The sequence below is a fragment of the Colletotrichum graminicola genome, assembly GCF_000149035.1.
Source record: "Colletotrichum graminicola M1.001 genomic scaffold supercont1.86, whole genome shotgun sequence".
NCBI classification, from domain to species: Eukaryota; Fungi; Ascomycota; class Sordariomycetes; order Glomerellales; family Glomerellaceae; genus Colletotrichum; species Colletotrichum graminicola.
The window spans coordinates 47,169-59,068 of record NW_007361090.1 but is presented as its reverse complement, the minus strand read 5'-3'; the positions used below and the strand labels follow the sequence as shown (position 1 = coordinate 59,068).

Here is an 11,900-nt window from a genome sequence, read left to right as displayed (position 1 = left end):
CATTTTTTTTCCCCCCCCCCCCCCCCCCCCCCCCGAGCCTGGCCAGGCCAACCGACCACAAAGCAAAGCACATCGTCGCTGACGCTCGACGCGCCGGGGGACGAAACCCACGAATTGGGAAGGGAAGTGGGGGAGGGGGTAGACCGACGAATGGTCGACGCGAGTTCGCCTGGGGATCCGAGACCCGGGCAGCTGCTACGTCAGAAGAGCACAGGGAATGGTTTCCCGGCCGCGTGGCCGTGTCGCACGGGCGGGCGGCCTAACCCAGCATGTGACGACGATCATGACGATACCTAGACCCAAGCGGCTATTCTACCCGTAGCGGAGCTAACATTTGTGATGGGGCATTCATTGTAGAGCCGAGCCTCATCAATCAGTATCTGAGAGGGTTCCCACCGGCCGGCATCATATGTGTGTATGCATGTGTTCTTGAATCGCTGCCAATCGCCAACCTGGTATAATAAGCACCCCCCCATACGTGAACTCGCCATGAATTCACAAGACGTCTAGTGACGGCAATTTCCACAGAATGCCGATATACACTAATGACTGGTCCCGGCGAGTGGTCTGCCGCGTGCACGAACCCGCGATTGCCGGAGCCAATGGCGTCCGGTTCAGCTGATAGGTCTGGTCTGGTAACCAATACTACTGGCAAAAGCAAAGGACATAGGTATCGCCTTTTACTGCCCTAACGGAGCGATGCTGCGTCATGGTCCACCCGTCCCACAACAGTTCTCAAACACGGTCCCTCACTCTCTCTCATGAACGAGAGATGCGTCGTGTCAAAGAACCTCCCCGTCGCTGAGCTGATGTGCACCAAACCCAACACGCAACACTAACCAACACATAGGTGTCCCAGTACCGGATGCGAAGCTGCTCGCGCGTACGTGTGTCTTGGACCCAGAGAGAGAGAGAGACATGTCATGACAGGTAGAACCAACATTGATGGCTTGGCACGCACTAGCAACGGTCTACCGGTAAGTAGTAGCTCTGTGGGCACCGCAACATCATCAGGCGGCCGACGGATCAAATATGTGCACTCCCCGCCAGCTGCTACATGGCAAGATGCGTCGTGCCGCCCACTTGAACGAGGGGGATAGAACACTCGGCCGCGTTGCTCTCCAGATGGGAAACGGGTTGGCTCAACGTCACCTCATCGCCATCGCCCACTCTGACCCGATATGGACGCAACAGGGAGGCACAAGTGGCCAAGTGCAGATAGCGACTGACTCTATTTCGTTTTGTTTTATTTTGTTACATGGTTAAGAGTCTTGTCCCACTTAGCGACACGGTATGGGGGCACTCGACTTCATGCAAGTCGTCAAACGAGTCGGGCCAACAGTTGTGGTTCGACTCCAGCGAGCCGATTCACTGGTGCATATCCACAGAGGCATATAGCCTCTCATTTATAGACTGAGCTGCTGAACCTGGAACATCGAGACGAGATGTCGAGCTTATCATACCCTCACAGTCGTTATATCATGGGGGGATTGATATACTAGGATGAGAGTTTGCCTGGCCGTCACGTAGGCAGTAGGTAAATAACGACCGTCGCTCCAAGGTGTCTCACGCAGAGGCACGACCGTTGGGTTATAACGTACGGAGTACGACAATCAAATATTTGTTCCCTTGGTTCCACAGCATTCCCAAGTCACCCATCTCTGTATAGCCCAAGTCAAACTCTATCGAGTCCCAAGATTAAGCCAAGGGGGGCCAAAAGTTTGTGCAAAACATTGTCTGATTATAAGCAACGCCCGATACCAGACGTCTCGCGGCCCTTTCACTGCCACATCGCTCGCCGTCTTCTCCTGCAACATACTCTCGAATCCAATCCATCCGCCAGCTGCTCGACTTTTCCGATTGCATCATCATCATCATCATCATACAGCTTGGGCCCATCACTGGGTCCCCCGCTTGGAATCATGCTTGCAATCAAAAATGGAAAACAATCATACCAGGACTCGCAAGCCCAGAAAACGCCTGTAGATGCAACCGCTCCAAAGGGGAAAAAAAGCAATATTAACCCGAAAAAGAAAAACCCAATTAGACGTAAAACGTGTGCTCGTAGATTAACCTCCACGCCGCTCTTCGTTGGCCCCGGTGACCGTGTATATAGCGTTGGAGAGTGTATGTATTGGACGTAGGTCGTTGGGCGTTATATGTTGGAAAATAATGAAAAAGGCGGAAAATGTGCATGGTCCCGGAGAACCAGGGAGGCATATATGTCGGCGGCGCAAGTGGCTGTAAATGTGCAAAGTAACCATCGCGGCGGCCACACCACCGCGTAGCCTCCGTCATCATGAGTTGGCAAACACCTGGTACGCCATGACCATGATCCACAGCAGGAAGATGGCGCCGACAAGGGCAAAGGAGAAGACGGCCTGCCACGCTTGGCCTGCATCACATTGTCAGCAAATTCAATCTTCAGAGGCGGGCAAGAGAACCAAAGACAGAGACTAAAAACTCACATATACTCCGCTGTTGCAGCCAGGCGAGTGTATCGAGGCTCTGGCCGGTGGGGTCGCGGTTGAAGACGGCGAGATTACAGTTGCTCGAGACGGAGCCGTCGGGCCCCCAGAGCTGGATACTGATGACAACGAGGCCAACGAACCAGAGGATGAAGAGCATGAAGGCGCCAATCATGACGATAGCAGGCAGCAGGCGGCGTTGGTAGACAAGCCAAAGCATGAGGCCGATGAAGAGGATGACGAGGCAGGCGACGGTGATGTAGTAGGGGAAGTACCAGGGAACGGGGAGGAGGAGCTGCTGCTGGATGTCGATGAAGGAGGCGAAGACGCCGATGATGAGGCAGGAGGCGACGAGCATGATGAGGATCCAGAGGTTGAGCTGGATGCCGGGCCATTGGTAGCGGTGGACGCGCTCGACGACGCGCCGGTCATAGTAGGAGCTGTCTGTTACCGTGGAGGCCACCATCGTGGGCAATTTAGAGGGGGTGTATCTGCCGTACGGCTCGATTGGGGGGCTGTCGATAAAGGCGCCGTGTGTCTGCGGTAGTGCAAGTTCGTTCGAGTTTCGGTGGTGGACGGTGCAGTTCAATCGTTGAGTGCTCGCAGGGATCGGTATTTAAGTCGTTGGAACGGAATGAACCGCTGACAATGCGAACAAAATGGCGTATTGAGTCAATCTGTCAGTTAGCGGGAAAGGCGGGGAGACGCCGCAAAAAGAAGCGCGCGCGATGCGGGCTTCGGGTTGGAGGTGAGGCGGTGTTGATGTCAGTCAAGCAAGCAAGGCTGGGCAGGACGCTATCGCCGCCGAGTCGACCGAAGGTCGCAGCCCAAGATGATGGGGATTATGCACGGTTATGCGCCGCCTCCGTCGTCGGCGCAATGGGCGATGTCGCTCGTCAGCGGCTCGGTGTTGGGCGTGTTTGGGTTTCGCCGTGGAGAGAGACAGAAGTGGTGTCAGGCCAAGCACGGTACTTTTTCGTCTTGGACAACAAGTAAACGCAGGTGCCGCAGCAGCAGTAACTCGCAAGACAGATAGATTGAATGGGATGGAATCAAGAATCGGGGCTGTCGCAATTCGTCCGGTGAGGGAGGGAAGGTCGAGAAGAGGGGGAATTCCGTCTCGTCCGTTCGTTCGTTCGTCCCGTCAGCGTGGCAGCGGCCCGTCGAGTTTAAACGGGACGAGAGGGGACGATTGGTGGATGGCTGGGCGGCGTGTGTTTTGACGGCGTTATTGATGTCGGTGCGGTTGGGCGGCCGAGGGACTGGACTCGAGTCGAATGCGGTCGACACTAATGGATGGCAGACAGGGTTTGCTTTGGGTTTGGGCGTGTGCCACGTCAAAGGTGCTGATGCAGACAGACAGACAGACAGACCCTTGTCACCTTTGTTGCTTTTGCTGTTGACGAGGTTCTTGTTTGGTGCTGGTTGGGCTGCGACGAGAGCCCACCAGGAAAACGGCGGTAATACAGAAACACCGGTTTTCTCGGAAACGGGGACCAATCCCACGTCTCGCCTTACTTTTGATACGGTGGTAGCGACTTTGATAGTCGATGAGATGGAGACTCGTTTTCGTCTAAGTGCAGCTGTGTGTGTGTGGGTGTGTCTGTCGAGGTCAGCACTCGCACGCAGAGAGAAAGTGCGACGGTCAAATACAACGCTCGACCCGACAAAAAGGATCGGAACAACGCGAACTCAAATTCAAAGCCAAGCCCTGACAGGGTCGCAACAAATCTGCTTTTGAGGGTAGTATGGTGCGAAAAAAAAACTCTCGGTTCGCGGAGGGGAGGCTGGGCGAACGGGAGAAATGGCGATGGCTGGGCGAGAAGGGGGCCGCCCTCCCACCTTCCGCCTTTCACCTTCCTTCCACCTTCCACATTCCACATTCCCCCTCCCCCTCACCTTCCTCCCCGGCCATTAGCAGTAACCAGCAGCAACAGCAACAGCGACAGCGACTCACGATTCATTCGTACCTTCCGACGCGGAGGAGGACCTGCATGCAGTGGGCCCGCGCCTTCCCGCAGCTGTCAGGCACACTCCGCCCCACCCCGCCCGGGGCTCCGGTGACTCTTGGCCCGTCTTTTCTCGCTCCTTCCTTCCTTCCTCCCCCCACCGCCGGAACGCACCCGAGCCCGCCGTCTTCCTTCACCGCTCCTATCCCAGCACGTGCCGGTGACTGACCAAGCCAGTCTAGTCTGTCAGCCCTGCTTTATACACGTGCGGATGCAGACGTACATAAACTAAGGTAGGCACTTACATAGGGACGGATACCAAATGTAGACGTGCAGAACCAGGGATGGGGTGAAGCCTCCTTCGCATCGGCATCCGCGTTGCATAATATGAGCTAGTTAGTATCCGTCCGGTAACATGACATGTGTAAACATGAACATTGCTCTGGTATTATTCATCTAGAAGCCGGGCCGGGCTGTCTGTTCTCTCTCTCTCTCTCTCTCTCTCTTTCTCAAAAGTCTGACGGAACCCCCCCACTGTCTCTTTTACATTCACGGCTGTTTCCCATGCAGCCCCTGACTATATGTGCGCCGAATCGGACCCCTCCGCCTCCGCCTCTCGAGACCCCGCGGGTCTGCGTTTGTCTGTATGGGTTTTCCCCGTCTTTGCGGGAACCTCTGTAGTTGCTCTCGTTGTCCTCAACGTCACCCTTATCACCTCATCGAAAATCGTCCGTCACGTCGCCGACGGCCGTCCTTTACAGTAACGACTCGCCCAGGGCGCAGCGCACTAAAGAGCAGCCGGCGCGCACCGTCTCCGACGCCGCGCCCTCCTGCTCGGCCGCTAGCGACGGGTTGACCTCGACGAGGTCCAGCGCCACGAGGCTGCCCGTCTCGTGCACGCACTCGCAGATGTAGTCGCCCTCGCGCAGCGTCAGGCCCCCGCGAACCGGCGTCCCTGTCGACGGCGCCCACATCGGGTCCAGCGCGTCCACGTCGAATGACAGGTGGATCGGCGTGTCGCTGCCAATGTGCGCCAGCGCCATCTCCATGACGCGTCCGATGCCGTACCTGGCGGGCCATGTTAGTCGGCAGAAGAGGATACGCAAGGGGGGAAAAAAGGGGAAGGAAAACAAAAAAACACTTCCCGGAGAGAGAAGAGGAGGAAAGAAGGCTTACCGGTCAATGTCAAACATGCTAAAGGCCTTGATGCCGTTCTCGCGCAGGATGCGCTTCTCGCCCGGGTCGACGTCGCGCAGGCCAATGTAGACGAGCTTCTTGAGGCTCAGGCGGTGCTCGTCACGCAGCCAGCCAAAGTACTCGGGGCGGTCCTCCTTGGCGAGGCCGGTGAGGAAGGCGACGGGCATGCCGTGGACGTTGCCGCTGCCGCTGGTCTCGGGGGTGTTGATGTCGGCGTGGGCGTCGACCCAGATGACGGCGATTTCGCGGCCGAGACGCTCGCGGGTGGCGCGGGCCGAGCCGGCGATGGTGCCGATGGCGATGCTGTGGTCGCCGCCGAGGGTGAGGGTCAGGCGGCCGAGGCGCGACTGCTGGTATACCTGATCGGCGATGCGCTCCGTCACGGCCGACACGGCGCGCGGGTTCTTCATGTTGCGGTAGGGGGGGTCCTCGGCCGGCACGAGGTCCGTGTAGAGGTGCACCTCGTCGTGGCCATGCAGCTGGTAGCCGAGCTCGTCGCGAAGCTGGGTGAGCAGGCCGGACTCGATAAGGGCCTTGGGAGCCGCGTCGACGCCGGGCTTGCACTGCATTCGGCCTCCGTCAGCCATGTTGTGACCAAGGGGAGTAGAGAACAGAGCTCGCGAGCGGGAGAGGGGACGAGGGGACTCACCTGTCCGCCGGAGAAACCGACGGCGACGACGCCCAGGTCCTCGGGGTTGCTGAGGAACTTGGACTTGACCATTGAAGTGTGCATGGTTGCGATGCGCCGCCGAGGTGCTGACTGATGGTGGCGGTGGTGAAACTGAGAACTGAGAGCTGACGTTGGCTCTCGATAGAGGGGGGAGCGGTGTGTTGGTGAGAGGAATGGACGTGAAGGAGAAGACGAGGAGGAGGAAGAACGAGTAAGGAACAGAAGCAGGAAGAGAAGAGGAAGATTCAGAGAGAAGTAGAAGAAGAAGAGGAGGGAGAGGAAGGAGGAAAAGGAAGCCGGGGTGGGCGATCAAGGTTATGTGGTTCGAAGCGTGTTACTGCGTACAGGATGCCAGGATGACGGACCGATGGGGGGGGGGGGGGGGGGGGGGGGGGGGGGGAGGAGTATCTGGGATGTCGTCCGGAACAAGCAGCCAGGGCAGAAAGTATGTACAAGTATCTTTCTCAGGACCCGCGAAGCCGGGGTTGACTCGGTTGCGGAGGATGGCAGAGCATGGCTTCTCTCGTTCCGTCGATACGCGCGCATTCCAGATTCCAGACACGCAGGTGGCAGGCCGGAAGCTGTGCGTCGGTGGTGGTGGGATGGCGGGGTATTTTTTTTTTTATTCTACCCTTCTGTACGGATAGGTAGGTAATACCTAGTGCGTTATCATGGCTGATTACGTACATTGATAAGGTAGCTGGGTAGGCTGGTAGGTACCTTGCTTGGCCGACGAGAGAAGAGAGCACAAGCTGTGCCTCTCATGTACTTTCCCGCAGCGACGACGCACAAACAGTACCTCGGACGGTACAATCTTCAGCGGCGGACCAGCCCTAGAGAGTTCACTGCGGGTAGACCTGCACTTAGGGGAAACACCACCGCATCAGCGCATCAGCGGCCCTCCCGTGACCCCCCCGAGGCGCGCCGTCGGCGTGGGTCCCTCCCCCCCACTGGACCACCTGCACTTAGGGGCCTGGCGCCGTCGGAGCTGTACCACTTAACGGCAGGTGGTGCTGGTGGGCTCCGCGAGGCATTATTTAAAGGGCGCCCGAGTCCCCCGTCCGCGAGTTGGCCATGTTCCCTAATGGCAAGACGACGCGAAGAAGGGGGCACACTTGTTTAATGCCCCAGGGGATTTGATTACGCTTCAGTTTGAGCGGCAATTCTTTTATTTTCTGCTGGGGAGGATAAGGGGGGTTTGGCATACCCCCTCCCCCTTTTTCCCTCCATTCTCTTCTCCCGTTCCTCGTCTTCGGTAGTGTCGTTCTCGAGGTGTCAATTTCTCGAGGTTCGGTCCTTTTCTCGCGCTTCCGCCGCGTCCCTTATCGCCGCGGGTCACCGCTTATCGGCCCAACGCCCCGGGGGTGCCAGCCACTGGCGGACTGCCCATTGCCACCTGGCTTTGAGGCCCTCTACTCCGTACTGCTCCACAAAGACTTTCTCTCTCTCTCACATCAGATTCTCCCGGAGCTGACTAGACCGACCGCCCATCGCAAAGACCCCAACAAGCGACCACTCACGCGACGGCCCTGGACCACTTGCGTTTCCGATTCGGTTTCTGTTATCAATTGCCATCGGGAGAACCAGGTCCCATGACTGACTGACCTGACTAGTCGTCGCCCCCTCCTCCCCCGCCGCCGTCGCCGACGTCTTCCTTTTCTCCCGGCGGAAGCCGGAGTGAGACTTTGTCCAGCCCCCCCCCCCCCGCCGCGCGAGAGTTGCGATCAAGGAAACACCCACCCCAACCACTACCACGGCGAAGGAAACCTTTCCTCGCTGCACAGACTTTTGACGAGCAAGGACTCTCCCTAACTTTACGTAAAATAAACCGCCTCCGCGTCGTCTTGAGACCCCCGTCGAGGTCGAGGCTGTTTCGACCTCTTGACTCGTGCCGCCTCGCATCCGTCCGATGGTCACTCCAAGGTCGCCCGATGACCTCTCTCGGCAAGCGAAGGAATGGCCACGAAGCCAGAACCGCCTCGGGATCGTGACCACGACACAAGGGGACGTGAGGGGACGAACCCTCCCCGACAAGCCCGGCTTCTCTCGGAGCTGCCTTGGTTCGACCAGCGCCGAGGAACGGGCCGCTCGAAGCCGCTCGAGGCTGACGTACCCAGGCAGACATGCCATAGCGTCGCGGGACGGTGCTCCGATCAAACAATGGACCATGAGGGCCAGCAAAGACGTAGACACAAGTGTCGATGCTGTCCAATGTGCAAATGTGTGTGTCTCTGAACCTGCAACATCATCATGTTCTCCCTCTTGATAATCACTCGGCTGCGGACCCTGTTGCCCTCGCATGACGAGATACACGTGGCTGGATATTGCTATTCGATTGTTGTACAGTGTACCTAGAATGATGATGATGATGATGATGATGATGATGATGATGATGGTGATAATGATGAGGATGATGTGCCCCGTGCTTTCTCTCTACCTTTTTGTCCCCCCCTCAGCTTAAGAGCCCAATGGTATAACGTAAAAAAAAACAAGAACCCTTTTGCATGCGTACAAAAAGAACAAGAACCTTGTGCCTACCGCCGGTACTCCCCATCTCGACTCCTATAACGCCTTGTCGCCCTGGGATCCTCCACGGCAAGTACTCTCTTGGACCGCCAAAGTCTCCCCCCCCTTTTCTTTTGCCCAAATCACGTCGTCTTCTCGGCCGGCTTCTTCTGCTCCGCCAGCAGGTCGTCCACCCAGCCCATCTTCTCCCTCCTCTCGTCCGTCACGCGCGCGTACTCGAGGAGCAGCCGCAGCGTGTAGATCTGCATGTCCTCGCGGCGCAGCGCCCTCTCGGCCCACGCCTTGCCGTCGCTCGCGATGCGCTCCGCCTCGGCGTCGTGGCCCGGCCGCTCGGCGCCGTACCCCAAAAAGTAGTCCATGATGCCGTAGTAGTCGCCGAACCGGCTGTCCATCGGCACAAAGTGCTTCCACGCCACGAGCCGGCTGTCGTGCCACTCGCGCCACAGCGTCGCCTTGATCGGCAGGCTCGTGCTGCTGAGGAAGGCGAGGTACCGGCCCGAGAAGCTGTTGCCGTCGATGTCGGGGAGGTACTTGGAGTAGTACATGTCGGCCATGCTGACGCTCTCGACGAGGCTGAAGTGCGGGCTCGTGTAGTTGCACTCGCCGCCGCCGTCCTCGTTGTGGGGCTCGCACATGAGGTCCGTGAAGCCGACGTCGGCCCACGACCGTACCCAGTCGCCCAGCGCCCCGGCCGCCCGCGCCGCGATGTCGTACAGCCTGTTGTCGGGTAGCGCAAAGTTGACGGTCGGCGGCGCCGCCGCGGCCGCCGCCGCGGCCGTGCCCTTCTCGGCGGCCGTCACCTTGGTCCCGTTGTTCATGGCGACGAAGCGGTGGCGCTGGAAGCTCTGCCAGTTGGAGGCGCGTTGCGGCCTCCCGTGGCGACGCGCGCCAGACGGCCTCGTCACGCTTCTCCTCCCAGGACTCGCCGTGGTCGCCGCCGCCGCTGAAGCGCTCCTCGGTGGTCCAGTACATGGCCGCCGGCAGGAGGATCTCGTTGTTGACCGCCAGCTTGGAGCCGCCGAACAAGGGGAAGAGCACGGGCGTCGCCGAGGTGCTGAGGGGCTCGATGAAGATGCCGTTGAGGCCCTGCAGGTCGGGCTGGTGGCAGAGCTGCGTCGAGAGCGTGAAGTTGGAGACGAAGCCGTCGCGCATGTGCGCCGCGGCGTACTTTGTCGAAATATTCGGGGGGTGGTCGAACGTCGTCTGCGCCTTGGCCAGACGGGCCGGGCTGTCGGGGGGGCACCCGCGGCGGGCGATGAGCCAGAACTGTTCTGCAGAGAGGTGGGTGGTCAGAGTTTTGGTTCGCATTTTGGATCGGGAGAAGAACAGGGCGGCATACTCGTTACTTTGTCCCAGTGCTTTTTCTGAACCTTGACATTGCGGTCTAGCTCCTTCTTGTTCTTGGGCAGCGTCTGGAACTTACTCACGACCTGCGTCGGGTCGGGCATGCCCTGGGCCTGGGCAAGGGCGGCGTTCTTCAGGTACTGCTCCATGTCCTCGAAGGCCACGACCATGCGCGGCTCGTCCATGGCGTTCAGGGGGATGTCCATGTCGGGCAGCAGGTGCTCGATGGTCTTGATCATATCAGTCCAGTGGACGGTCCAGAACCAGTCGCTCTCGCGGGAGGCACGGCCCTTGCGGACCTGGATGACCATCTCCCACTCGGCCGCCTCCTTGCGGATGCGTGAGGGCTCGACACCCCAGAAAGGCCGGAGGTCGTGGTAGATCTGGTCGAAGAAGTCCTCGACGATGACGGCGCGGCGGTCCTGGGCGAACTGGAACCAGGCGTCGAAGCCAGGGGGCGGATGGCGGCCGCGGCGCTCGCGGTAGGCCTTGGCGGCGTCCTTCAGCGTCTTGGACTCCTTGTTGAGCAGCCCGTCGAAGGTCTCGCCGGCCTCCTTGATGAGCGTGTCGATGGGGTGTGGCTTTTTGGATGACCCGTCGGCGGGTTTCGAGCCCCCCGGCACGGGCTTACCGACGGCGGCGGAAGTGGCGGCGGCAGCAGCAGCAGCAGCAGCAGCAGCAGCATTGTGGGTTTGTACTGACGGCAGTATGGGGGTCGACTCGGGTTGGGGAATCGGCTTCTCGGACCCGTCGGCCTGGGTAGGGGGCGGTGGGACGGGGTTCTCCTTCTGAGTTGTCTGCCCGGGCTTCTCGGACTGCAGCCGCGTCGGGGGCTCTCTCGGGTACCGGGGATCGAAGTGGTAGAAGAGGGCGATGACGAAGATGACGACGGCGGCGCAGCGCAGGAAGCTCGAGGGCCGCCGGGGCGGGAAGGCAGGCGTTAGGAGCTTGACCATGGTGGGTGGTGGCGAAATGTTGGTCGCAAAGGGGGTCGGCGTCGGAGGATGTCAAACGGTTGGTCGACTCGGGGACAGAGAAAGGGGAGGGGGGAGATTGGACCTGGCGGCCGGCTCAGCCAGGCCAATTCCGGTTGCGGCGGACAGTAGCGAACGAGGAATGCGACGTGCACGCGCGTAGAACAGCGATGGATTGGATTCGAGCGGAGAGAGGGGGGATTGAGGTTCTGCGAGGTTCTCGGAGTGTCGATGCCAGGTCGGCGATACTTGATCCAAGGAGGTGAGGAATAGCACCGCAGGCTGTGGAACCTGGTCCAAGTCGATATGGGTTGGCGCCGCCGAGGATTTAGGTCGAACGAGGAGAGAGCGACAGGAAAGCGCGCTTGGAGCAAGGACGAAGAAACAAACGGAACAAGAGTCGGAGGGAGCTCGAGCGGGAGAACCGGGGGGGGGCGGGAAGCAGAGAGTCGGCGGCTTTGGCTTTGCGCGGAGGGCTCGTTCGTCGGGGGGGGGGCTGAGTGTCGAAATAGGGATCTTGTCGGTGCGGAGGTCAGGGCGATCCGTCCCGGGGCGAATTGGAATAGGACGGTGGGATGGTTGGAGGTGAAGTGACGATGCAGATTGGATGGAGGGACCGTCCAAGTCCAGGGCCAGGTCCGTAGTGTAAAACTGGTGGTGTCCGAATGGAGGAAGGGGAGGAGGACCAAAGTGGGATGGGCGGGCGTGGATATGCCGATCCCAGAAGGATGAGCGGAAAATGTGGATTTTGGGTGGGTAGGAGATGGGACCG

The 11,900-nt window shown here is 59.4% G+C and overlaps 4 protein-coding genes across 4 annotated transcripts; 1 reads left to right on the top strand and 3 right to left on the bottom strand.

The window, feature by feature from the left end:
- Positions 1-2,297: 2,297 nt before the first annotated feature.
- Positions 2,298-2,934, bottom strand: GLRG_11409 (uncharacterized protein; the record flags this gene model as incomplete). Its single annotated transcript, XM_008102093.1, has 2 exons — positions 2,298-2,395; positions 2,469-2,934. 2 exons carry the CDS (start codon positions 2,932-2,934, stop codon positions 2,298-2,300), a joined length of 564 nt encoding a protein of 187 aa, XP_008100284.1.
- A 296-nt stretch (positions 2,935-3,230) lies between these two features.
- GLRG_11408 (uncharacterized protein) lies at positions 3,231-3,464 on the top strand (the record flags this gene model as incomplete). Its single annotated transcript, XM_008102092.1, has 1 exon — positions 3,231-3,464. One exon carries the CDS (start codon positions 3,231-3,233, stop codon positions 3,462-3,464), a length of 234 nt encoding a protein of 77 aa, XP_008100283.1.
- A 1,708-nt stretch (positions 3,465-5,172) lies between these two features.
- GLRG_11407 (arginase) lies at positions 5,173-6,347 on the bottom strand (the record flags this gene model as incomplete). Its single annotated transcript, XM_008102091.1, has 3 exons — positions 5,173-5,485; positions 5,594-6,177; positions 6,264-6,347. The coding sequence occupies 3 exons, from the start codon at positions 6,345-6,347 to the stop codon at positions 5,173-5,175; spliced, it is 981 nt and encodes a 326-aa protein (XP_008100282.1).
- A 2,585-nt stretch (positions 6,348-8,932) lies between these two features.
- On the bottom strand, positions 8,933-11,110 carry GLRG_11406 (capsular associated protein; the record flags this gene model as incomplete). The annotated part of the gene is made up of 3 exons (XM_008102090.1): positions 8,933-9,655; positions 9,705-10,081; positions 10,150-11,110. The coding sequence occupies 3 exons, from the start codon at positions 11,108-11,110 to the stop codon at positions 8,933-8,935; spliced, it is 2,061 nt and encodes a 686-aa protein (XP_008100281.1).
- Positions 11,111-11,900: the final 790 nt, after the last annotated feature.